Consider the following 27478-nt stretch of genomic DNA (forward strand, 5'->3'; position numbering starts at 1 on the left):
TGCTAAGAGTCCCTGTTCTCGGACAGGCCGCAATTGTAATCTGAACCTGGCAACGTTTAACACAAGAGCCTTATCTAGTGAAGCGAGCTTAGAGGTGTCTTTCAAGGAAATAAAGGGCAATAAATGGGATGTCATCAGGCTTAATGAGGTTAGGAGGACAGGTGAAGCCTTTACGGTGCTGAAAAATGGGCACGTCCTAGGTTACCATGTTCTAGTGGACAGAAAAGAACTGGAAGTGGGATTTCTAGTCGATGAAAGCATAGCTGGCAACATAAAAGAATACTATAGCATTATTGGAAGGGCCGCAGGTGTTGTAATTAGGCTCAATCCTCGTAAGAAGGTGGCTGAATTTTTTTACTCTAATTTTTACGCAATGGATGTTGAAGGTATCGATTCGTTACTTAGGCCGCCCCTGAAAACCATTGTGACTCACCACGATGTAGAAAAATATGCACAAAAATAAATAGTTAGGGGGTTAGTGAAACATTGCGCTACCTAATGATTGCCTCATTACAACGGGTCACAAACCAATGGCAGGCTCACGCAGAAACAATAAAAGCTTCCGATGATTCGCTTATGTGTTTCGGTGGCTAAGGCGTTCCGCGATGAGCCCAAAAATGCACATCAAATTCTGGCATTGGCTGCCGCTTTTAAGATAAAAGCGAAAAGCAAAAGCGCCCGTGTGTCAAGATTTTAGCGTGCGTGCACAGCTTCTAGGTGGACTATTTTCTTACAGAGACCTCTAATCCGGAGCCCTTCATAGCGCAGGTGCAGCATCAGCACAGTAAATTGGTGCTTTGGCGGTGGAATCACACCATCTGTCGGAAGCCTCAGGTAAATGAAGGATTACGCAACAATGGTTGGTACCAAAAGCACAATAAACCTAAAGGTAATTAAAGGGTTCGAGATTCAATCCTATACTAAAGCGGTCGAATCAAACAGTCACCATCGTGCACTACCATTCAGTTTGGGCTTCAGCAATCAACAGGAGGAACTATGAAAAACGCTGGGTATTTCGACTCCAAAACCACCATTAAAACACGTGAAGGCTTCATGAGTAATTTGTGGGCTTGTACATACAGTAATAGTTTAGTTCGGAGCAAATCTGAAGCTTTTAGCCCTTGGGTATAATACTTTCGAAGTGAATTCGAATAGTTGTCAGGTCTCCTAAGAACAAAACTGAACAGTTTAAAGTTGTTTCATGCTAACAATTTTTTTTATTTCTGAGGTTACGACATACAAATGCGTCATGGAGATTCCTGTGACAGCATATCCTAACCATTAAAAAAACTGCTGTATATAGACTAGTTGTAGAAGGGGCTCGCTTCTACACATTTATTACGCTACAACACATACATGCATAAAACAACGTAGAAAGCCATTTATGTCATATTTCAAGTAAACCTATAGTAAAATCCCGAGAGATGCCCCACCCGTGTTTTTGGCACAATTTTTCATTTTTTTTTCAAAAAAACCGAAAGATAACCCACCCCTGACAATACCATCATCCCAGCCGGGGAAGACGCCTGCGGAAACGAGGTTATCTAGCGTGGGTAGGGTGAGATAACAGGTCACAGGTCACAGGAACCTGAAAATGTGCGGTATATCAACCGCCCTCGATGGATCAGAAGACTCACAGCTTCATGAGCGGTTCGTTTCGGTGAACCCTCCTTCTGCTGCCTGCCAACCGCGTCGAACTCCGTGCGTGAGGAGGTGCTCTACCTTTTGTTTGACAGTGAGAGTGACTGTTCGTTCGACGGTTTTGACGACGAATGAATATAGTGCTAATAAACGCGTGTTCGTTCTTTGCCTGCGATAAATTTCTCAACTTTTTTTACTGCACACCGAACGTTAGCCCACGTCATAATTTCACTCGATTTGCTCTCGATCTTAGGTGGGCTATCTCTAAAGAATTTACGGTAATGACGTTAAGACTATTAGCTCCACATTAAGTGAAGAAGCCACTCCCTTCTACTAGTTATAAGGCTACATCTCACAGAGAAAATAAAAAATAACGGAAAACCGTTTGATTACACGTTTCAATCAAAACAGTATCAGAGCTCTACATACAAGTAGTTGCTCCACATTCTTTGAAAGAAGGTGCTCCCTACTGCTGGTTACAATGGCACCCACTGAAATAGCCTTTCACTTGTTTGGGTAGCTGGCACTGATAGGTATTTTCGGGATACCTTTACAAAACACGGGTGAAGGCTTTTGCGCTTCCACCTTTGTAGTGGGTCGTCACAACTAAGATGGAGGGGAGCTCTCGGGGAGCTCTCAACATCATCTTTGATGGAACGATGAGAATTCGTGGAACCGTATGTTGCAAATGTTGCAGAGGCCGCACACAGAAGCGTCTCAGGAGCTATCTAAACCTGCACCAGTCTCACTCATTGCTTCACGGCATACAACTTGCAGTGTTCTCTCCGCTGCTCTGAACAGACTAGCGTAGGCCCACTTATACTCTGCTCGTATAGCAGGCGTCCCTAAATATTGGTTCCAAAACCATCGCTACGGCTGTATCCTCAGATGTCGAGGAAACCTTGCCTTGGTGCTGCGTGCAAGACTCATCTGATTAAGCTGCGTGCCAAGCAAGTACAATGCTAGTACTCTCCAGCAATGAAATGACTGAGCAGTGCTGTGGCTCGAGCAACGAGATTGACTACCTTCACAGCGGCAGTAATAGGCTTCCATTCAGCCGCATCAGATTATCACACTCCGAAAGTTCCACGGTGATTGGTTTGCGAAGCTAGAGCAGCCTAGGTATCATCTCATACTCGCTGTTCCAATGCGTTGGAACAACTTGCACCCCTTCCTGGGCATTCAGCTGCATTTCCCATTGTACCTAAATACGGCTTAAATAAATGATTATTTGTCTTTTCCAATTCCGAAGTACTACTCAGCTGTTGTTCGGATATTAAAAATGTGTTGAATGTGACCTCACTTTTTCCAGGTTAGAACAACAATGATGTGATACGTTTCCAGCTTTATTGAATACTATAATTCAGAGTTGAATTTTCTTTAAATATCACGCAAATTGATTAGCAATGCTTAATAATGATATCAAAAGGTGTCCATTTTTTCTAAGTTTGATTTCTGTGGCAATTTACGAAGTGGTATCATAAAAATTTTGGTTTCTAGAGAAATGAGCAGGGCATAAAGTGTTCGGCAGTTTCTGTTAAACAAGTCTAAAAAAGTAGACAGTTCAGCCTTTAGGCAATGTGTAAATACTTTTTTAGAAGTTCCACCTTTGAACGACACTCTTCCCGCTACTAAATTTTGATAGATATTTTCTCACCAAATGTAAATATGGCCAATTAAATTTTTCTTAATCCAGCACAAAAGTTTGCAAACATTTGGCCAAAGCATACAATGGCATTTTTAAAAATATGGCATCGTTTTACAGATACCTAAATTTGCCACACCAAGCAATGTGAAAAGCAGCCCCGCCCGATGGCGTTCTAAATAATTTTATTACCCAAACAATGACTGTTCTTACTAAAATAAGGCCATTTCCATGTTGAGAATACAATGTGCTACGCAATATTGCTGTTTAACATCAACCAAAAAAATGTTAATGGCACCACTTTGACTGTTTGTGTATAAACCCACCAAACAGCGGATTTGCGTACAGTACATTTGAAGCTGGATATCGTGAACAGTATTATAATCAAACTCTCGACGAAAATTCAGCTGGGCAGGCATTATTCCAAGAAACAGTAAATTGAGCACACCAGTAAAATGCACAAGCAAGGGAGATTTAAAACTATACGCTTTTTACGTACTGATTGTGTGAAACCCAATAACATGAACGGGAAGGAACATTGCCGCTAATCTCCTCAGTATCATTACATCGGAAGCTTAGAGTTAAAATCTTTATTGCCGGTTGTTTTTTTCGCCTCATTCTAAACAATAACCCATGTAGGTTTTCAAACATGTTCTGTCATTTTTGACGTGGAGAGTGACGGTATTACTCCTTTTACTTATAGTGAAGACATTGATTGGTTAATACAGTTTAATGTATTGACTAATTGAGTACGCCTAAATGCGTTTATAACGAGCTTACCTTTTATGATTCATCCATTGTTCGATCTGGTAACGCGGGTGTCGGTCTCTTCCTGTCTCAATATTTGTGGGACCGAAACCAGGGATCGAACCAGTGACCTTAAGAAAGCTTGTTATCTTCAATGGTGAAAATAATTACGTGTTTGCAGACAAAGGTACGTCTAGTAACGTAGTTTTAACTTGTCAGTGCTTTTTAATGGCATTGGAAAAAGTGATATCGACACACATTATTGTGTGAACATGCTTCAGTGCACTACTTTCATCATTCTCATTACAGTTCTGATGAAATCACCTCAGCAATCTACATGCGCAACCCAGTAACAACTATTTTTGGCTTAGATGAATCATCTAGGATGAATGTGTCTTCCATGTTATGTTGGATATAGAAATGTGAGGGCAAGATACACACACCAAAAACGACGGAGTGCCAGAAACGACCAAATTTACTTAGGAAGGGATTCCCGGTATCGCCAGTGTGCCATTACGGGGAACATGTTGCAAATCGCAGGTATCACAAAGGTAGGTAATTCCTTAGTTTCTGGGTAAAATATAGGGTAAAAATGCAAAACATTTTGTTGCTTGGACGTATTGAGTAACTCTCCCATGATTTGTACTCAATCATTTTCACTCATTTGAAAATCACTCGTGTTTTGGACATGCATGTTATGCATAGCACGGCGCATTGCGCATATCATTGCGTTTCTGTTTAAGATGGCCCTTCACGATTCTTTCTGGAGATATGCAGGTAGCGAAACAGACCGGTTCTTCCTGCCCCTCTCAGTTCAAAAAGGGTAAATCGACGCTAAGAAACCAACAACATAAATGAAGTGACATTGTCAGCTATACATGTTTGGCACATGAGTCGTTTTTAAAATTTTTAATGGTGGTGGAGATTTTACGGAGCACAAAAACACACAGAAAACACAGTGTTTAAATTGGTGTAACCAGACTGCCCACTTTTGTAAGCCGCGATATTTGATTGGAGTGCAAAACGTATTTATGAATTTCTAGAACGTGGTGCATGTGGTGACGTTCGAATATAAATTTAGTTTTTTAGGAACCCAAAAGATGAAACGAAGCAATGGCCCAAATAAGAGTGCTAAACATGCACAGGTGGCATATTAAATGCAAATAATTCCTCAGAGAATGAGCTATCCCTTTTCTGCCTAACAAAACGTTTGTGGAAAAAATTGCCACGTGCAATTAAATATTCTGGATTTACCCCTTCCTAATGACGCTTCGGCAAGTGAAAAACGAAAGCTCCGAGTATTTCACACAGAAAACAAACCCACACGTATGTGTGGGTTCGGATTTTATTCGTTTCATCTGCGGGCAGTGAGAATACCTTAAAACCGGCATCAGACGCAAAAAAACTGAATTTTCACCTAAAAGTTTTATATTGTTAGCAGGAGAACATATATTAGTAAGTATAATTTGTGGTAATAAAAAGAATTGAAGTTTTATTATTATAACTAATAATTACAATTAATTGTATTATCATGAGTAATTACGGACCTAGTTCAAGCTTAAGGCGGAACAAAATGTCACCAACGAGCCACCACAAAACCACGAATAAGTGAGACGCAAAGAAAACAAGAAGAGTTTATCGCTGGCGCTGCAGTGTACGAGCCCGCCCCCAAGCCTATATCACTAGCGTCTGTGTGCGTTTCCATTTCGGCGTTTTCGTCGTAATGAGAGTATACACGGGCAGGCTTTGCATGCGTTTTTGCAGCTCGCAGGATGCCTCTTGGGAATTTTCGCAGCACAATGGGTGCTATCTTTCGTCAAGCGCATGTGTTGCTCTGCAATGTGTGCGACGTTTGCGACGAAGCGCCGGTAGTATGCGCACAGTCTGAGAAATCTTCGCACGCCCTTCTTGTCTGTCGGTCTTGAAAAGTTCGCTTGGCTGAAGGTTTTGCCGGATCAGGTAGGACTCCCGCGACGTTGACGACGTGGCCCAAAAACTTGAGTTCCTCGTACGCGAAACGGCACATTTCAGGATTCAGCGTTAACTCCGACGTATGAATGGCCTCGAGTACAGACTCCAACCTCGCGAAACGGCACATTTCAGGCTTCAGCGTTAACTCCGACGTATGAATGGCCTCGAGTACAGACTCCAACCTTGCAAGGTGTTCGTCGAAAGTCCGCGCGAATACGACAACGTCGTCGAGGTATAGGAGGCAAGAGTGCCACTTCAGGCCAGCTAGCAAGGTGCCCATGACTTTTTGAAAGGTCGCTGGCGCCGTGCACAACCCAAAAGACATCTCCTTGAACTCGTATAAGTCGTTCGGGGTTATAAAGGCAGTTTTTTTTCGGCCTCTTTCATCCACAACAATTTGCCAGTAGGCGGTCTTCAGATCCATCGATGAGAAGTGCTTGGCACGGTAGAGGTGTTTGAGGGCGTCGTCGATTTGTGGCAGTTGGTGCACGTCCTTTTGTTGATTATGTTCAGTCGCCGGTAGTCAACACAGAACCTCAATGTGCCGTTTTTGTTTTCACGAGTGCGACTGGAGGAGCCCAGGGACTTTTCGATGGCTGTATAATGTCTTCGCTGAGCATTTCTTCGACTTGTGTCCGGATGACTTCCCCGCTCGTGTGAAGAGACGCGGTACGGTGACTGTCGAGTAGGTCGGGCTCCGTCTTCGGTTATTATTCCGTGCTTCGCTAGATGTGTCTGACGTAATTATGAGGTGAACAAAAAACACCCGCTGCAGCGACGCAGCAAAGCGAATAGTTTGTTTTTTTCTTCTGACAGTAGCATGAGGTTAACGTCAAACGGGTGCGTAGGCTTGCAGGCATCTTCAGATGCGCGTCCAAAGGCGGCGACCGCGGTCACTTCACTGTATTCTTGCGTTTGTTCAAGGATCGCAAGTTCAGCGCCGTTGTTTCAATGCTGGTACTCCACGGTAAAATTTGTGACTAAACGTGGCATTCGCTTTCTTTAAAATCAGCAATGCTTCTTGCGACGGAGACACCAAGGTCAGAAGAAAAACGTTTCTCACTCTCTAGGACAGCATAGACGGCACAGACACCATTTTCACAAAAGACGGTCATCATCAAGCCTCTACGGGATGGAAGGTTGACATGATCCCCGGCGATCCGTACAGCATCACGGTGTTTGGGTCTCTGTTCCGGCGTCACGGAGTAATTGAAGCAAAAAGTTTTCAAATTGGTGTGCAGATCCATTAAAAAAAGATCCACAGGTGGTCAGAATTACCCCGGAGCACTCAATTACGCTGTGTCTCATCGCCTGCATTCCGTCGGCGCCTTACAACCAACAATCAATCAAGAAAGTGTTGCTTGAAAACGGTGTCGTTAAAACTCGAGACACTGCGTTCGTGTTTATTCGATATGCCGTTATTGGGAGGATTCATAACTGCTCCGCCATCCCGTTTGATCTCCAATTAGGTAGGTTTAGGGTAGGTTTACCATGTGCCTGCAGTATGTGTCGGCGTTTATCAGTACATAACACTCACGAGGTGCCACTTTTCCAAATGCTCTAATGCTCTAATGCTAGCTCAAATGCATGACCGAAACAACGTCAGCTTGTCTATGACCTTGGTCGACAAGAGAAGTCGGTGTATTTGGTGTATTTTAGTCATAAAACTAGCTGTGTAGTGGCGCCATCATCACCATCTTCACCAGTGTCACAATCATCATCAGCACTATCAGTGAGCGCGCGGCATGAACTTCGGCACACTTCGGGAACGGCACCATCGTTCTACGCGCCTCGTCCTGTCCATGGGACAGACAACGCAACCGCCATAAACGTGGTCTCGGCCACACCGCCTTATCGGCCGCCTACAGCTGTACCACCTCTGCTACCGGTAAAAGGGGTATTTGCCTTGAGGCACGGCCACTCGATGGAAACGTGTTTCGATTTTAGGCCGTGCTTGAGTGGTCAGCATACCGATGACGGCGTCGCAAAAGTACAAGGCTTTCAACTGGATTGTTCTGAACCCTCAACTATATTTGAGAGGAGCCATCTAAGCACCACAGCATGACGGCACACGACGTAAGCGCCGCGTGTGTTAGATTAACACTTGACCGGAGTACACGGAAGCATGTGAATACATAGAAACAGAGCAAGTCTTGTACGCATTTTCTCCTCCAGAAGGTGCATCGCTGCATCTCCGTCTTAAAAAAAAACATTGCATCCGGCCGCTAACGCAGATGCACAAGCTCCTTTTGTGGAGACGCATATGCACCCCGGAGAGAGTAATAGCCGCATTTGATTCTATCACAAGCATCAAACACCGTATAATATATGTAGCGCTGGTGGGTTCGAGGTGAATAGTGTAACAACTGTAATAGTCGACTAGGCGGTTCATACAAGCTTGCCTCCAATGGCAGCGTACTTCTTCGTGAAGATACTTCTGTCGTCGAAACAAAACTTACAACAACAAATGGAGGGTGTTTTTAAGTTTGAGGCGCGGGTTTTGTAATGGAAAGGTTACCAAACATTTTAATTTTCTTATCCTCATTCGTTGACCCCGATGTTCTGTAAAATAAAAAAAACACAATACTCCAGTCTTGGGTTGTCATTTGTTTAGCAAGGTAGAAGGTGCTAGGGTTGTGGTTCGGATCATATTCCTAAATGTACTCTTTTTATCACGATTATAAAGGATAATTGTCAGAGCACTTTAATTTTTACCACCACGTAAAGTAAGCACCTGTTTTCTTAGCTATCGAGAAGAAAAAGCTATTAGGGGCCCTTGCCGCAACACTTCGGTACTTCATTTAGGAAAATAGCACAAAAGAACACAATCACCACAGTCGTGGGAGCAAAGTTTATTCCCGGAGACAGATAACCCTAAGTCTGCAGGTGATAGTCAAGTCAAGGCTCGTTTTAGCCACCCCATGCAAGTAATAAAAGCTTCAACGCTACAAACGGGAGAGCATGATACGCGTTCCCACGAATGGTCGGCGCAGGCACAACAGAGGACGACCACCGCAATTAAAAGTACGGGTAAAAATGACAAATGTTTCTCGCCACCTTCACAAAACCTTCAAAAGATTACAACAAAAAGCTCCCAAAATGCCAAACTACCTAAGAATACAACAGGAAGCTCCCAGACTACCTAAGTAAAAACGACAAATTTTTCTCGGGGCCTCCACAAACCTTCAAAAGCATACAACAGAAAGCTCCCAAACTACCACATTACCTAAGAATACAACAGAAAGCTTCCAAACTACCTAAGTAATGACACTTTGTGTGCTACTGCACGCTCGCTTTGTCAATGCATTAGTAGTTTTTCACCCAATGGCCTGGGTTAAAATACAGCCTCTTTGTCCAACCGTATTGTTCTGGGTTCGTCGTTTGCACTACGTTCTCACGGGTGGAATGCTGCATTACATCGTGTGCAACTTTACGCATGAGGCCGTCAAGGTCAGTTACTGCAGCATACTGGCTGAACACTTTGCTGATGGCCGAAATGAACCAAGACCCGTTGTATGTGTCTCTGATTGCAACGTAGTCTGGAATTGTGGCGTAGGCAAAGTACATGTCAGACCACTCGTGTGGCAATTCCAGGGAACCAGCGTCGCCACCGGAAAAATCCGCTGCCTCGTCTGTGGCGTCGTTTTCTTTACCTGCAGAGAAAATAAGTAATAGAAATAGAATGCGATTGTTACACAAAGATTTGTTCTAGACCCACAAGCGGCAATTATTGCCGCGATTTGCGCACCCAGGCAGGCACAAATGAGTCTTGTTTGTTCGTTTTGTTTTTTCAAGTTAGCCTCGGAGTGAAACGCTGCAGATAAGGTTTTGCCCTAGATATTTAAGCCGCTACGTTATACCCTGAATTTCAGCACTGCATTTGGCTGCAGAAAACATGTTCAGTCTTAAAATATTGTTTTCTTCCCAGTACCTTGTTCAGGGCTATGGCGTCCTGCAACCAAACAGCGGCTCCGAAAAGGTAACCGCTTCTCCTTGCCGGCACCAAACCCCAGTCCCTGGCATTGGGAAGCTGATGTGTATCTCACTGTGCCACAAAGGGAAGCGTTACTCTTATGCAAAGGTATCATGGTGATCTGTGCGCTGCGCCCTTGCCGTTGAGGCTGCCGTGCTAGGCCGCAAATATGTATAGAAAATTAAAAAGTAAAAAAAAATAAAGAATAACCAACTATTTACCCTAAACTATTGAAACTAAATTCAATGACTCTTTATAGGACATTTCAGGGGCTGTGGTGCCCTCTCTTGACTACTTTCCGCATCAACTCCAAACTGGTACCTGAGCTAGTCATAAGAGGGTGCCCAGCCCCTTTAGCGAACAGCTGGTCCACCTTTTTGACAGCTTTATCGTTGAGTGAAATTGCTTCGGGTGTTGAACTAATGAATAGTGTGTTGATGAATTGAGTGAAACGGATTACTGAACACTGCGGCTCTATTTAGCTAAATAACTATTGTGTATTGAATTGTTCAGCCCATCACGATGGGTTTCTGGTTGTGAGTGAATAAATACTATTTTGTAAAGTTTTAGGATAACATTTAAATTGTTTAAAGCCGAGATATCTTCTTGTTCAGGTCCCTACGGCCTGTTGACGAAAGATAGTACTCTGGAAAGTGGGTTTTGCAATATGTTTCCTCCCCAATAAATCCTTTGTAACCAAAATCAACTAGGAGTACGGCTGATACTTTTTTGAACAATATGAGAAAACACGGTACCGTTATTTCCGGGACATGTCAGTAAATGCATTGAAAACGTAGCGGAACCATTGTTTATTTGAAAGCAAGGTGACTCGGGCACTGCTTTAAAACTTAGGTATTAAGAACAAAAGCAAAGGGTATGCACACACTGTATTGTGAAATCTTTTCTTGAGATTTGGTAGCCTGCTACTTGGCGACATCTACTGGATGATTGGATTCATTCTCCTGTTTGCCTTGAAGGGCACGCGCAGCCAGCCCCGCATGCGCTGCTTCGATGGTGAAATTGAGGGCCCAAGCTCAGCCCCAGAAGCCGTTGCAGCTTTGCCAAGTCACAAGCTACCGCAGACAAGATGATCATGACGATGGTTGGTGGGTAATGGCGCAAGGAAACATCGGTAAAGAGCAAAGAAAAAGCTAGTTAATGACAGTGAAGTAGACGTAAATACTGCTACGTGCCAGCAAAAAGAAAAGCAAACAAAGCAAAATGAAATGAATATTACTGGTGAATAGGGCCAAGATAATTACGCAAGGCAGTGGCCATTTTGCCGGCAGATTAGCCAGGGGGAAAAGTTGCCGGCAGTTCCTTCCCATTGGCTGGCCCTGAGCACGTGATTATTCTCCCGGCACATTTCCTCGGGGGCTATTTTGCCGGCTGCCGGCACAGTTTTGCGGGTGCTATTTTGCCGGCTGCCGGCACATTAGCCCGGGAGAAAAGTTTCTGGCAATTCCCCGGCAATGCTGCCCCTGGGCGCCAATGCTGCGGCAGCCTGAGATGTCAACTTTAACCTTCTTTAACATTGGAGACAAGTTTTCGAGCTTTGCCGAGCTCGAGGAGAAAGATTGGTGCTGTTCAGTGAATTACATCAAGTTATAAAAACGAGTCGGCAACATTGCGGCGGGCATGTGGAGCTTTGACTCAGCCCGACGCGAACTTTGACACTTTGATCACAGACAGTGAATGTTCCTTGGCGTTTCCTTTGTAGAATTTCAAGCAAAGTCGCACAATAAAGAAATGATCAGCCGAAAAATCAAGGTTGCACGGCTAGAATTAACCACTGTTTATTTTAATTCTATGAAGTTTAAAACACGAACTTCAGTAAAGACAATTTTTCTGCATGAAATTATGCAAAGCAGGCAGACGTCCAAAAAACATCTAATTTTGCGTTCATATACCAAACATAATCAGACAGATTAAAAAAAGCGACTTATGCACAATCACCACACTGCCAAACTTTAGCTCTCGGCTGCTTGCTGATACGCACACACGGCAAGTGGAAACAAGCACAAATCAAAGTCAAAGTTCGCATCGGGCTGACTCAAAGTTCCACATACCCGCCGCAATCTTGCGGACTCGTATCTATAGGTTGACTTAATTCACTGAACAGTACCAATCACTCTTCTCCTCAAGCTCGGCAAAGCTCGAAAACTTGTCCCCAATGTCAAAGTTGACATCTCCGCCTGCCGCAGCATTGGCGCACAGAGGCAGCATTGCCGAGGAATTGCCGGCAACTTTTCTCCCGGGCTAATGTGCCGGCTGCTGGCAAAATAGCAACTGTGAAAATGTGCCGGCAGCCGGTAAAATAGCACCCGCGAAAATATGCCGGCAGCCGGCAAAATAGCCCCCGAGGAAATGTGCCGGCAGAATAATCACGCGGTCAGGGCCAGCCAATGGGAAGGAACTGCCGGCAACTTTTCTCCCAGGCTAATCTGCCGGCTGCCGGCAAAATATCCACTGCCATTATGCAAACATGCAAGGATCTGCCAAAATGGCATTTCTTTTACATATTTAGAAACACGTATAATGTAAAGAATTATCTCTACGGCTAAAAAGCTTAATGAAACAGTAAAATGTGCCTCTACAGTTCAGGGCAATCTTTGTGTCGTGTTGTGTGAAGTTCTTTCTATGTATTTTGGATGTGAACTAGGGTTCGGATCTCACCCCATCTGCTACACAAAGGTCTTAAAAAAACAGTGAGGACTTTTGAGTACAGTACATGTGTGTGGCCTATAGGCAACCTAGCAAAAGCTACTTCAGTGTGTCTTCATTGTTTGGCTGTTATCTAATTAGCGAGGTTGTATATTGTGCGATTTGTTGTTTGTTGTTTGTTCGAATGTGCCTGGTCTGCAGCCGAGGTGAACTAAGGGCCCTCCTTACGAGTGGTTTTAGTTCAAAGTAAAGGACATGCACTAAGTACGCGCTGGTGTGGCGGGCGACCATAGAAGTATTCTGATCAGCAATTTTTTGTCCAGAAGGCCACTGTGTCCCGGAACCGAGTGACCAATTATTTTTAGTTTTTAATAATAGGAACGTGGTTGATGGTTGAGGACAACGCTTCCTTAGTTTAGAAAAAGATAAGGCTGCAAGCCCAATTAGCCAGTCTGGAAAGATTACTGAGTGCGTGTATTGCCGATTGTTGTGCTATGCTGCAAATAAAACGCCATATGATTCTGTCGCTTAAGTGCTGGTAGTTTTGTGTGATACTCTTCTGCTGGAACATTAGGTCAGTGTGTAGCACATGTAAAATCAGAAGGAGACTTGGTAAGGTTGGTTTAAAAGGCACTGTTTGGGTGTTTGTGTGGTATCTTTAGGGAGTGCAGGCCGTTCTTGATCGCAAAGTTTGGCAAACAAAACACACAGAAAAACGGAAGGCTGCGGGGTAAAACATGGTGTAAACTTCGTAGAGTGCCGTAAAGACGTTGTTTACAGTATTCCTTTTCAATTGTGGTAAGAAATGCCTATGCCAGAGCGGCCTTAACGTTCGCCTACGCCAACATCACAGCTCGCTGAACGAGCTTCGATGACAACTCAGTGGTGACAACCAAAACCCCCGGGGGGAGCGGACGTGCCATCCTGAGTTGCCACCCATAGCAGACAAAAGATGGATAATTGAAGCGTTTCGCATCAAGCACGAAGGATATACATGTGTCAGGGAAACGACAGTCATGTTATTCAATGCTGAGTTTGGTTTTTAGGCCAAACCTCTCTACCGCTGAAAGCCAAAGGTTTGGAGCCAATAAATATTGGCTCCAATCCACGCTGTGAAGGTTGTTGGAAAGGAAAGCTTTAAATGACACCAAAAACAATTGCCAAAGCGACGTCACTCGAATTCCCACTGGTGGCTCTACAAATACTGGAACCAAAGATTCTGCCAGACGTTACCTTGAATTCGTGGGGGTGGCGTCTTGAACGCTGCAGCAGTTGGCAGCAGTCGGCCACGGCCAGGCTAGAGCGGCGGGCGCTGCCGCTGTAGCTCGGCCATGAGCCTGGAGAAAAAACGGAGAGGAGCGTCTTTCGAGGGGTGAGACAGCGCAACCAAGCCATCCTGCTGTGTTTGCATGCTGCTACACTGCCGCTCGACAGAATCGCAGACACCGAAAGAATTCGGCATGTGAGCTTACGGATTCGCATTTATACTGATTTAGACAAGTTGTTTTGGTAAGTTTCAGAATTGTGAAAAGGCTGAGGAAGCTTCTATAATTGATATTTTCTGAACTAGTTGCTACTTTCGCCTTTTGTAATCCCTCTTAAAACACAACCAAATTAGCATTCATCAATTAATAAAACGAAGTCCCATTCGGGGCAAGCAGTGCACGAAAGGTAGCATGTCTCTAGCGGCCACGTGTCTGTATGTGGCCGCTGTTTTCCGGCCACATACAGACAGCCACAGGTTTTCCGGCCACGTGTCTGTATGTTTTCCCTCCGTGCAAAGAAATCCTCAACGTATGTTTGCCGTACGGCCACTTAATTCCGTCGGGTGCGGGTTACCCTGGAGGTGCTGTCAAACACGTTAATCAAGCCGTCAAAGGACAGCGCACAATGCACAGAAGCTGCACCAAAACAGGCCGAATACAATCGCCGCTAACGGAGACGACAAAGCCGTATTGCCGACACCACCATCGGCGACGCCATCGAGCAGGCATTTGCAAGCGGGAAGGCTAGGAATATTTTCCATTCTATCTAGTGTGCGCCGTGAGTGAAACCCTCGAAGCCCCCCTCCTTATGCCTCCCCCAACCACTGCCTCAACCGCATTGAGAGATTGTCATCCAGCGCGCCACGAAAGAACCGTTGGCCGGTAGACAGAAATGTTTGCTTTAAAACTCTCAACGCGGCGGATGCGGCAGCGGGAGGGGTGCCGGAGGGTTTCACTCACTGAGCACACTGTAGATGGCGCGGCGAATTTACCCAGCGCTCCCCGCGCGGAGCTAAATGCTCACCGGCGAACGCGTCGGCGGCAAGGCTTTGTCGTGTTCTGTGGCGAGGTTGTTTCGGGCCTGTTTTGGCGCAGCTTCGCGTTTATTGCGCGCTTCTTTCGCACGGCTTGAATAACTTGTTTGACAGCAGTTCCTGGGTAACCCGCACTCGACGGAAGTAAGTTGTCGTACGGCAAAGATACGTTAAAGATTGGTTTTTAAGACTCATAGAGGCATCTCGCTGCTAGAAAAAGCTATGTAAGAAAAAGCTATGGCCCCGAATGGGACTTCGTGATCTAAATTATTGAATACCAATTCGGTTTTGTGTAAAGAAGTAGAAAAAAGGCGAAAGAAGCAACTAGTTCTAATACATAGCGAATAAAAACATCGCGCAGCTTTCTATAACTTCTCAAGATTTTCAAAATAACAAGCTTTAATCGGTATAAACGGGAATCACTAAGCACACATGCCGCTTTGTTTTGGTGTCGGCGAGTATGTCGAGCGGTGGTGTACCACTCAGCAAGCACATCAGGATGGCTAGGTTGCACTGTGCCCCTCTTAGAAAGACGCTCCTCATCGTTTTCTTTCCGCAGAAACACGGCCGGGCTCTAGCCCGGCTGTGGGCGACGCTTTTGCGTTCGGGATGCCAGCCTCGAGAATTCCAGGTGACGGCTGGCAGAATCTCTTGTTTCCCTAGTTGTAAGGCGACGTGTGTGAATACAAGTGATGTCACATATGCAATTGTTGCAGGTGTGGTTTAAAGCTTTGCTTTCCAATCCCCTTCACAGCGTGGATTGAAGCCAATTTTTTTTGAAAAAAAAAATTGATGGAGTCTGCAGTGTCATTATTCCGGGTTTTTAAACCTGTGGTGTGATTATATGCATAGTTTTGTTTGTTGTTTCCCCGCCATCTTTCCGGGTGGCAGATTGTAATATACACGATGTGATGACGGTGGCTTTGTGTGTATGTATGTATGTATGTACGTATGTATGCATATATGTAGGTATGTATGTATGCATGTATGTATGTATGTATGTATGTATGTATGTATGTATGTATGTATGTATGTATGTATGTATGTATGTATGTATGTATGTATGTATGTATGTATGTATGTATGTATGTATGTATGTATGTATGTATGTATGTATGTATGTATGTATGTATGTATGTATATAGGGAGCAGTTGAACTTTTGAAGATGGTAGAGAACACAAGAAAAGAAAACTTTGAACAAGGTTAAAGCACGAGGCTTGCAGATAGTTTCTGATAAGGACCCCCCTCTCACCGCCCGGTGTGCTTCCAGCGGTTCTGAGAACCTTTCCGTATGCCCCGCGGCGAGTCAACAAACACTCTCTAATTTTTTCTCTCCAAAAATTCTCCGAATATCAACCCCCGGCTGACTTCCCTGTTACCTACTTCGCGGCTCAAACGATACAACCTTCTTTGCCCCTCAATATCTCCCCCGACATACTCCCAAACAAATCTGCTTTCTCAATTTCACTTCCTCTTTTCCTTCTCCCCCCTCACCTGAGGACCTACCCCTATATAAATCGTGCCAGCCGGGTGATAGATTGCCCTGACGAAAGCAAGTCTCTTTGCTGAAACGTTGGCAACAATCGTGCTTTTACCTTGTTCAAAGTTTTCTTTTCTTGTATGTATGTATGTATGTATGTATGTGCGTATGTATGTACGTATGTATGTATTTATGTATGTATGTATGTACGTATGTATGTATGTACGTATGCATGTATGTACGTATGTAAGTATGCATGTATGTATGTATGTATGTATGCATGTATATATATATGTGTGTATGTATGTATGTATGTATGTATGTATGTACCGTGTAAACCGGAATATAGGTCGAGTTTTTTTCCAAAAAAATCCGCACAAAAGTCACCCTTCGTCTTATATAGCGGTCATTGGCAGAATGTAAATCGTTGTCTGGCAACAATGTGCAAGTGTAGTCCGTCGCCAATCGCCATTCGTGTCGGACTGCTCTCTCGCTCTATCAGGCCTTTATTTGATTTCGCTTTTCTCTAGTTTTTCGTCTTTTACTCGTCTATTACGCGTGCGTGCGCACATTTCTGTACGTCTCTGTTCCGAGATAACTGGCGGCAGTCGACGCCAGTTTACCGCGGTGTTTAAGCTAACGGCGATTGAGTCACCGAGCTGAATGGGAATATGGCGGCGTAACGCCACTTTGGCGTTTCAGAGAAAAGTGTGCGGTAGTGGCGGAGCCAGAAAGCTAAGCTGCGCGCGTGCAACCCCCGAAACCGATCGTTCTGTCAAGCGGTGCACCCCGAGTTGGAGAACAAAGTGGCGGACTTCGTCCAGGAACTGTGTCCGGGAACTTCACTCACGATCGCTCCGGAGGCCATGCGCGGACCGGCTCCACGAACTGTACAATGAGTGGATAGCCGGCGACAACAAAAAGACCTATACGGGCCGGTTGCGACCGTGTCAAGCTGGGCGTCCTTCTCTGGGCAGTCGCTGCCCGACGACATGGTTACACGAGCGTTCAGGAAGTGCTCCATCAGCAACGCGCCTGATGGCATGGAAGATGACAGTGTGAAGCAGTCATCCTTGGACGACTCTGAGAGCTCGGACGAGTGACTTCGGCAGGCATAGTGAGTGGCAGTGACGGACGGGCGTCGAAAATAAATATAGACATTGTGAGTGCGCTTCTGTGCCGAATTATTTTTTTTGGCAACTTTTCCCACCTCAAGGTAGGGGGTCGACCTATATACCGGGTCGACCTATAATCCGGTTTATACGGTATGTATGTATGTATGTATGTATGTATGTATGTATGTATGTATGTACGTATGTATGTATGTATGTATGTATGTATGTATGTATGTATGTATGTACGTATGTATGCATGTATGTGGGTATGCATGGGTTCAAGAATAAATCTAAGTTTTAAATATTTAAGGACTACGCATCATGCACTATAAGATTTGTGTGCATTACATTAGTCAGTTTCTTTTAAAGTGTATGTCACACGCAAGAGGAGGTAGTTCTCAACGTGAGAATACATCAGAACTGGGCGATTACATACTGTCATAAAAAAACAAATTTATCCGCTTGAACTCTAATTTTCAAGACGAATAGGAGGAGGGTGTTCATGGCCGTGCCGAGTGTAAGTGGACAGATAAGATATCGCTTGAAATAAGAGCACATGGAATCTTGGATATCCAAGTCATACTCATGGCATACACATTTGATGCGAAATTGCGATGGTGTTTATGGCTCCACATATTACACATTACATATTAACTTCGAATACGCCTCTTCCCAGAAGCTGCAGAACAAAGAGGTTGCCCTAGGTGCATCACTTCTCTAGATTCACGACAGGGCCGGAGGTGCGGCACTTTGTCTAACAGTTTAATGCTCTTTACATTGAGCCATATACAACACAACCCTTATTTAAACGTGACGCTACAAGACACATGAAACGCAAAATATTTGTCGGCTCGGTAAAAGGGGTGCAGAAGCACCTTTAGAATATTTATAGTTTTGAAGCATTGCTACAGGGTTTTTATATGGAGAGTGAACATCGTTTCTTATTTGGTACTAAGCCTAAAAACGCAATATGATTGGTCAGAAACTGGTACGAGATTGGTGCAATTTCAGAATCATGATGGATCCTGCGCCTCCGGGAAAACGCACCGCATGTGCGTTTTTCTCGGTTCAATTTTAAATCATGCATCAATGAAATGATATTTGGACATTGTCTACCTACAGGGAGTAAGAAATATTTCCTGGCAAAGCCTTTCCGAGGTATTTCATTTTACGTATAAGCAGTGTGCAGTTCATAATGCCGCTTTGAGGCACGCCGCCTTCTTCCACAGAGAGACTGAAAGTTAAAGGGTCAACTTTTACGCGAAAAGTACTGTGTGACATGTAACGAGCAAGGGTATTAGGCAGGTTGCCAGAAACACCAAACGACTTCAGGTCGTTGACGATTCCCTCGTGCCAAATGGTGTCATAAGACTTCTTGACTTCACAATGAACTATAACGCGAAACTGTGTATAGAGGAGGCATCCTGATGTCACTTGAAATACCACGATTTCCTTTTTAGTGTATGTCCCCGCCCTGAAGCCTGCCTGTTAGCTCTCGAGAGGACCACAGTACTCTAAAATGTACACAACTCAGGTATTTTCACTGTTGTCGAGAAACTTGCACAGATAGCTTTTCAAAACAATGAGTCGATAACATCAGGACGAAGACGGGTCCTTCACCCGTACAAAAGACCATTAAAGTGGCCTCCTTAAACAATCTTGAACGGTGTCCCAAAAGCCACATGTTGCATAAGTGGAGCAATGTTTCAAGTGTGTCTGCGTGTGTGTGTTGTATTATAATGTTTTATATAGTACGCCAGGATATGAAGGCTTACGTATGCGGAGATAGTTGTAGGGCGGGTTTTAGTTGTTGCTGTCGCATTGGGGCTCCTTTTACAAGACATTTTATGTTTCATGAAGGAGTTCGTGTAGTGTGCAGAACTGCAGCATGCTCAAAACGTTGTTAAAAAGTCTTACCCTAGTCTTTATGTGTGAGCCCTGTTGTGCGAACCAGGGCGAGATTGTGTGCTGCCTTTACGTGCTTGTGTTCCCGTCAATACCTCGCACTTGTCAGTGTGTACGTATATTACGCTAGGAAGCAGCACCAGCTCTCCCTTTTTGCCTCACGGCTCACACGCTTCTCGAGAGCCTAGGCTCTTTAAGATACGAGCTCATCGGATGGTTGGTACAGACGAACGATAATCGAAGCTTTGGCAGGGTCGACAGTTTGGACCTCTATAAGTTTGGCTGCTTTCTTCACGTGGAGGTGTGTCGTGGATACGTAGAGTAGTCTAGATGTCTGTGTGAATATATTCCAGTTTTCCCAGGCCTCGTTGAACGCTTTGTCGGAAGTTGAGCTATTTGTGTCTTTGCCGATATACGTTTGGTGGTTTGTTAGTGGTCGCTGCCCTTCGGATGTTACCCACCTTCCACTCAGCAGACGGAAAGAGAACTTCAGAGCCCATCCTTTGTGAAGTTCTGAGTAAGTGCTGTGTGTTATGCTATTGCATGTAAGCTGTGTAAAGTAACTCATTCATGCTTCTTAAGACGTTCGGAAATTATTTTATGAGCAATGAGGTCGCACACTTTTACTTATAGTCCAGGCAACTGATCTCTAATATTCTTAAAACCAGAAATTTATAACCAATAATAAGAAGGGATGCATAGCAAGCATACAGTTATTATTCTATTAAATATAGGCCCCTAATTAGACATGCACGAGTACCGTGTTCAAATTGATGGCATTACATGACAACAATTTTTGGCGAATTATGGCCACCCCTCCCGGAGACCTTGCGACCAATCTCTGCCCTTCTCAAAACTAAGTAGCAGTTGAGAAAAAGGGCGTGTTTGTTGTTTTAATGTGATTCTTGTATGGAGATCGCACTTGTTTGATTGCCATGCAATATCTTATATATGTCATCTAGACTCTAACACGCCTCTGCCGTTCCACTGTGTGATGTTTTGTCCTTCCACTATGTACAGTAAAGAGGGATTGGTATGTGGATTTACGTGAGCTTTTTCGGGGAAGTAAATCTTATATTAATATATTTTGTCTTCTCGGTTGCCTTGGATGCAACACCCAGTTTCATTTCCTACAATTCAGACATGAAGTCGGTTACATTCATTTTGTCTTTTGATTTACGGAGAACTACCGACGAGTTAGACTGCCTGAATTTTGTGCCTTTTCGGGTGGCCTTGCTGCTAAGGTTTTTGGGGGCGCCACGTGTAGCACAGGTGGTGGTGCAAGCGTGGGGGCCACTGAGTGCCGGTGGAGCTTAAACGCAAGCAGCAGCATGACTCCCGACGCGGTTGGTGGCCACCGCAAGCGCTGCGCGATGGGTGTGTGGTACAGTGACTGTTCGGGCTGTTACAGGCAACGCGACGGGACGGATGTGGGACAAAGGGCGACTCGCGGCACTCAGTCCCTGTGGAGACCTGACGCCGCAGCGGCCCCCGCCGACTACATCCGAATACTTTGCAGAAGCAAGGCGCTGAGCCTTTTGCGCATTTCTGGGCAAATGTTCTTAGTTATTTTCAAGTTTATGAAATCCTTTTTAATTTTGAAATTTTCACATATCCTAGAGTAGTCTGAGTGCGGGACACTGAAGTTTGGATATTAAATCTCCTTGCTATATCAAATGTGTGGGGGGTGGTTTGTTCAGAATATTTTGCAAACGTTATTCTTCTGCGGCAGTTGTTAGTGCAGTGCCCAAGCCGTTGGCAATTTGAGCACCGCTCTCGTTTCGGGGCATATGGTCGGAGGGTGCACTGCAGAAAGCCTGCACAAGCAAAGTCATGTCGGATGCTGCGATCACAGGTCTCAATTTATGAATGGAAGCGCAGCGGATGTCTGATGTCGGATGCCCATGGATGTCTGAATTTATTAATAAGGATTTTTGTCTTTGTATTTTGATTCTTATCTCTGCAAAAACGCTCCAGTCGCACAGGCTTTCAAGGAGGGCCGATTCGGGTTCGCCCTTTTTATTCAATTCCAATATGACTTCTTCCGACGTGGTTATTGCTCTGTGTATTTTGTGGGACGTGACTGATTCGGAGATGGGCGATTAGGTTTTCTTCAAGGACATTATTACTGTGCTTGGTTTATTCATATCAACAGGGATTTGTACAAAGATCAGTTTCTTGCATTGTACTTCTTGCCTGAAACAGTTCCGCAGAAATTGTTTTTAAGGAACGTTGGATTCGATGTCCCTGGATTGGTGTTGTCATCGAATTGTATGATCATAAACCGAGGTGGTTGCAGGTATTTGGAGCAATATGGCAGGAATTGTAGAAACGTGCACTAAGGTGCGGAGAGTTTTCAGGAGCCTAATCTTGGGTTTAATAAATGAAAAACCAAAGGGCAAGCAAAAAATCATGCACCCCTCTTTGAAACGTCGGTGATAGTAAGCGCGAAGCTTCCTCGAAACACATTCATTGGTTGTCGTCTATGTTTCTATGTTTTCCAAACCGCTTCGACCATGTCGAAATGGAGAAATCGGATAGACGCAGGCTTCCATAAGGTGGGGGGCGCAGGTTCGATTCCGGCCACCGGAAGCGCTTTATATACTACTTCGCCGTTTGCGCGTTCCAGACGACATCAGATAGGACACTAAAGCACTCGCTTTGAAACCGGGGAACTGGGTGTTTTTAGTAAGTTTACCCTGTTGGTTAGTGAGATAGACCGAGAGCCTATCGACAGGAGCTTCGGCAGAGATCCTACAGCCACCGTTCGGAGATTCCAACCTTCATCTCTCAGAAATATTCATTGTTAGGATAGCCATGGTTAGCCAAGCATACGATTGTAATATAAAAATTGTAGTTCATACATCAACTCGATATCTAGGGATCAGTATGCAAAAATATAATTGCCGCCGACCTTTGGCTCAGCACTTCAGTCCTCCATAAATATGAATATGGATCTTGTCGATTGCAAAGTGCCAAAAAGACAAACCCACGGGCGGGTGTCACTTAGAGCCCGACACAACACTTACTGTTCTATGCAAGTAAAAGCACTGCCTGGCTAGAGCAGAAATGCTCGTCCATCTAGCGCTGCCGTGATAAAGTGCAGCGTGCATGTGACGTGTGGAGCTGTGAGGGACGTGGACTGGCAGGCATTGCCTTATGGCGCTTTGCTGCCACCGCGCTTCAGATGTGCGCGTTCGGATACCCAGGCGATTGTTCCACGTACACTTACATTTTCGCAAACCTAACGCTGGATATCAGGTTGACCGATCATCCTCTACAATTTCCACATTGCAATCATGCGCCTAACTGCAACACTTAAAAGGGCAGTAACAACTACTTTTTTATGTTGTCCCAAAGAGCAACTGTAACTCGTTTTACTCCGTACGCGACGGCCTCTGATTACTTCCAGCAAAAAATTTTTTTAAAAGCAACGCTATTTGAAATTCGCTGATTTCGGCATTTCACCAAACTCACTATAACAGTACAAAAAAAAGAAATCACAGGCCCCGGCAGGATTCAAACCTGTGTCTGGAAGATCACTCGAGTTATTGTAGATTACACACAAAACTCACATTGCGTGACGGATGGGGATAATTCTCATTTTCAATCCTTGTAGTATATTTCAGCGCCAGATATTTTACTCAATTTCGATTCGGCGGCTGTCAATGGCTCCGTTATTTTTAAATAGACGCGGAGTTGTTCATTCTATACCTTTATACACGTGGGCCTTAACCGTGCCTACCTGACTGATTATTACGCTCGCAACCACAACTGCTGGTTTTGCACACTAGGGCTCACGGTTTCGGCATCCCCTGTCGTCGTTGTCTCATGTAGTGACGATACCAAAACACCGAGACACTTGTTCTCAACGCATCGCGCTAGAACGTAACGAGTACTAAAACAACACAATGGGACAGTCGTTTTTCAACGTCTCCCGCTATAAATTTCAATCAGTCTACCTTAGAACCCACTACATCCACCTCTCCACGGAACTTTCCGAGAGAGCCTTGGCCAGCTCCGTTCTCGAAGATCAGCTTTGCCTCATCAAAAGGGCTGTCGACGATGCCAGAGCTCAAGGCATCGGGGAATGAGGACGCCTGTCACAAGCATTTCCTTGATTTAATTAAAGTTTATTCGCTCTCTCTTAGTGCTTCAAGATGCGCTTTTTGCAAAACTAGCAGTAGGCGCATAAACGTAAAGTAGAAGTGCACGTGCCTTAGTCTGCTGAAAGCACGTTTAAGAAATGGGAAGAAAGAAGAGGAGAGAAGAAAGAATTGGAGGCAGGAGGAACGCGAAGGTCTGTCCGAGTTCATAGCAGGACTTCCACATCAATGATATCCCAAGGCCATACCGCATTTTCCTCGCTGCCTTCCAGACTGGCGAAACTGGGCAGTGTTCGCAAAGCCGTGGGCCTTCTTTAACATGGAATCGCCAGCCTGACTGTCACTTCATCAGCCCATTATGACTTGGCCAACTGCAAGAACACCTTCATTATGCAACAACTTCGAAAATCTTTCACCGCACGGCAGCCTGAAATTCTGTAGGTTAAAACTTTTCATAGGGACTGTGCCGAATTAATTAGCTTTGTTAGTTCTGTTTGTGTATTTAGGTGCGTACTTTCTCCAGCCGCTATACTCTGGTCGTGTCCGAAGAAGTCAGCACCCCTCGTTTCTTCCACATAGGGTGAGCTTAGCCCCCTAACTGCAGAAACAACCAACTTAACGCCTTACTTTTTTGACTGTTCTTTTATTAAATGAATACCGGAATTTCCGTTTTTTCGTTGTTTATTTGGTTTATTTTATGCACTTTTCTTCTTTCACGCCTTGCTTTTGGCATGCAGTAAACTTTGCGATATACGGTTTTTGTCTGAACCTAATGAAACAGGAATTGTATTATTTTTTATTATTGACATGTGATTATTGAACCCACCTATTTTTACATTTAAAAAGTAAGCTCATTTTTCGTAGCCTTCTTTTGAAGTGTTGTTAAACTAAATACTGATTGAGCTCATGGAAGGGAGCATTGTGAAGGCTCTATAGTTTGGGCTCTTCTCTTTTATCTGCGGTAGTGCTCAAAACTGAAATGTACTCACGGCGGCGGCACGCCTGAATGAAGAACAGCTTGGGTTTTCCTTTCAGCGCAGGGCAATTTTTGTTGTTGAACAACTTGTACACTTCATCATGAAGATGCACTCCCCTGTTATCCACTCCGAATATCAAATCTTTTCTTCCATGTGACATTAAAATCACAGCCAAGCAGTCAGCTTTCTTCTGTACTTCCGCATTCGCTGCAGTTGACAGGACCTCAAGCATTTCCTGTGTGGAACAAAAAACAATACATGCGGTCAATTGTTCATACAGAAAAAAGGCGTAGTGGTAAACAATCTGTTCATAATTCATTTTATATAAAGGTTATCATTTCTGAAGTCTTCGTAACTTTTTGATTGCTGAACTAAGAGCTACAGAACGAGAGTGAACGAATAATAAGTTTGAAATGGTGGACGATGACTTTCACTAGAATTTTGTGACTCCCCATGCTGATTAAACGTCATGCTTCAGTAAACCAGAAGTGCTATTACGTCGCGAGAAAGGTATGCAAACTCGCTATGTTTTCATTGCATGCTCCTCTCCATTGCATGCTCCTATGTTCCCTCTGGCGATGACTTCGCACACTCGTCACAGCAAAACGCTAGCACGATTTCTATCATGCAAAGCCAAGTGTTAGAAAACAGCAGTATTTTCAACGAGCTTCCTATGTTTCCCCAGCCTCTCGTGGACGCATCTGCCCGTCTGGCCAATAAAATATTGCCACAGTCCAAGGGAGGGAGTAAACAATGCCTTCGTTAGACTTGCCAAACTGCTACCTGTGCTTCTTCAAGCAGCCCGTTTTTTGTCTGCCCCTGCCATTTACCATCGCAGTGAGCTTTGAAGTTTTCCAGAGGCGGAGAAAAAGACGTCAACGCACGCGTGCATAGCAATCTTCTTAAAATTGTGCAATATTCTTTCCAAGTATGGTACCACAACAAAGTTTTCTTTCGCTGGTAGTATCACCTGGTATTCGTAGTTGCCACATTTGAACTCCTTCTATAAGGCACGAGCCACTAAAGTCAGCAATTGATGCGGGAAGGCTCCTGCCACCAGGCGGGTAACCTAGGCACAGAAACCTTTTTTCTCCTGAATAGTCACAGGATTTCAAAATGTGAATTTTAAGAAAGGACTTGTTGATACCCCGATTTACAAATTCGTTGTGGCTGTAGGAGAAGGGAAGGAGTGTTTTAGACTTTCTGGGCTCACACATCCAACACACATGTTCCGCCGGCAAATAAAGCTCAAGGCGCCTAAACGAGTCGTCTACTGGAACTTCGTGCGTGAACTCTACAGGTTCAGGCAATCGATATAAATGGCCAAAACATGGGAACCCGATGCCTCAATATTTAAGGCTTCAAGATTTTATCGCTGGCCCTAACCGAGTTGAAAGCAAAACAGGTTTTTACGAAATGTAGATAACTACCTCATAGTTTTAAATACCACGCAATCTGGAACGGTCGCGTCCATGCAGGTTATGTGAATCCTATGAATCTTCCCTGATCAACTTGTTTGTCTTGGCGCAAATACTTCCTATTCTAGTGTCAGCTGAGAGAATTTGCGCTCTCGAAGACCACCAAGCTTCTGTCCTGACCTTTCACGGTACTTCACATCACTCCCACGACCATCCGTCCTGTCAAACAACACAAAAAATATCGCACCTATGGTGCAAACCGACATAATTCCTGCCGAGGTAAGGTAACTTTTATGACTCTTGTCAATGTACTGTGACAGATTTGATCTGTAAAGCATCCAGTGAGCAGTCCAAACACCATTGATCCATCGCTAGGTAGTATTGATGATACGTTTTCCGATTTATGGCGCAAACTATTTATCGCTTATTGACGTCCGCTCGGAAGACTGGAAGATTGCTATTATTCCGCATGTGGGAAGGCTGTCTTCTTAGTACCGCAACGCCTGTATCGATTCAAATGACTTTTTGCCCCTGCTTGGCGCAGCAACATTGGAGCGCATGATGGAATCTATATAACAGGGCTTCAAGCGGTTCACTTGCTTACGCTACCTTGACGAAATCGTTGCTTATCCTCTATTTTCGCAATAAATTTGACGGAGTTGCTGTCACAAGAGACTGTTTGTAACGGTCGCGCTGTAAGTTCCACTGAACCAAATTTTGCAGTGGTATCCGCCAAATAACAGTTTTCCCCAACTCCACGATGCTGAAAGAGTCAGAAGAACCACTAAGACAGTTCGCTCTACAGTTGTGAAGGTAAGCGGACCTTCGCTACACTTGTGGGCGTGTTTCGCGTATACGGGAGGACCAGGGAAAATTTTTGAGATGTATTACGATGTCAAACGGACACTCAACTTGTGTTATGTACTAGACAGGATACTGAGAGTATTCGAAGAACAATGTCGCAGGGCCGGCCAGGAAAATGAGATTAATGTTTGGCGGATCACATTTCATCTTTGAATACATGAGAGGTCGGAGTCCGTTGCCCGTCTCTCAACGATTCACCCACGATGCGTAAGGGCCCCATCGTTTGTCGACTGATGGGAAGCCAGTGTGGCTTGGCTTCGGCGGCCAGCTCGTGCATGCTCCTGAGAGGTACGCTGGAGCGCAAAATTTTCTGATCAGGTTATGGACGCCGGGTGCCCGTTCACCTCGCCGGTAGCACAACCGGATTGAACGTTTCGACTGAGCCGCATCACCGAGGTCTGGCTTCGCTAACTCGTGCGGGTGGCCGCTTTTCAGCCCCAGTCAGAGAGAAGCCATAGTTTTTGCTGTTCGCCATTCTTTTTATGGCCCAGCCGCTGGCGAGCGACCGCCTGCCCCTTGGTCCTCCTCTTCGTCGGCTTCGCCCAATAAGAGAAGGCGATGCATTTAAATGGTACGGCGGCCACCTTCGCAACAGCCCTTCCAACGTCTACCCTGGACCAAGAAAGAGCGCAGTTTTGTAAGCTTGGATATCTATTTCCTTCCACCCATCCG

General features: G+C 44.8%; 1 protein-coding gene across 3 annotated transcripts in view; it reads right to left on the bottom strand.

Moving 5' to 3' along the window:
* Positions 1 to 8841: 8841 nt before the first annotated feature.
* Positions 8842 to 27478, bottom strand: part of LOC144165139 (uncharacterized) — a 249251-nt gene continuing 230614 nt past the window's right edge. For 2 of the 3 annotated variants that reach the window (XM_077695243.1, XM_077695241.1), the window contains 2 exons: positions 24537 to 24759; positions 8842 to 9657 (listed from right to left, as the gene is read on the bottom strand). In XM_077695243.1, coding sequence (XP_077551369.1) covers positions 9311 to 9657; positions 24537 to 24759 — 570 coding nt within the window. In that variant the 3' untranslated portion in view covers positions 8842 to 9310. Of the gene's footprint in view, positions 9658 to 13874; positions 13979 to 24536; positions 24760 to 27478 lie in introns of all 3 variants that reach the window. The other variant, XM_077695242.1, reaches the window with a different exon arrangement.

Source organism: Haemaphysalis longicornis, unplaced genomic scaffold (genome assembly GCF_048455015.1).
Source record: "Haemaphysalis longicornis isolate Haplotype H1 unplaced genomic scaffold, Haemaphysalis longicornis Haplotype H1 scaffold_14, whole genome shotgun sequence".
NCBI classification, from domain to species: domain Eukaryota; kingdom Metazoa; phylum Arthropoda; class Arachnida; order Ixodida; family Ixodidae; genus Haemaphysalis; species Haemaphysalis longicornis.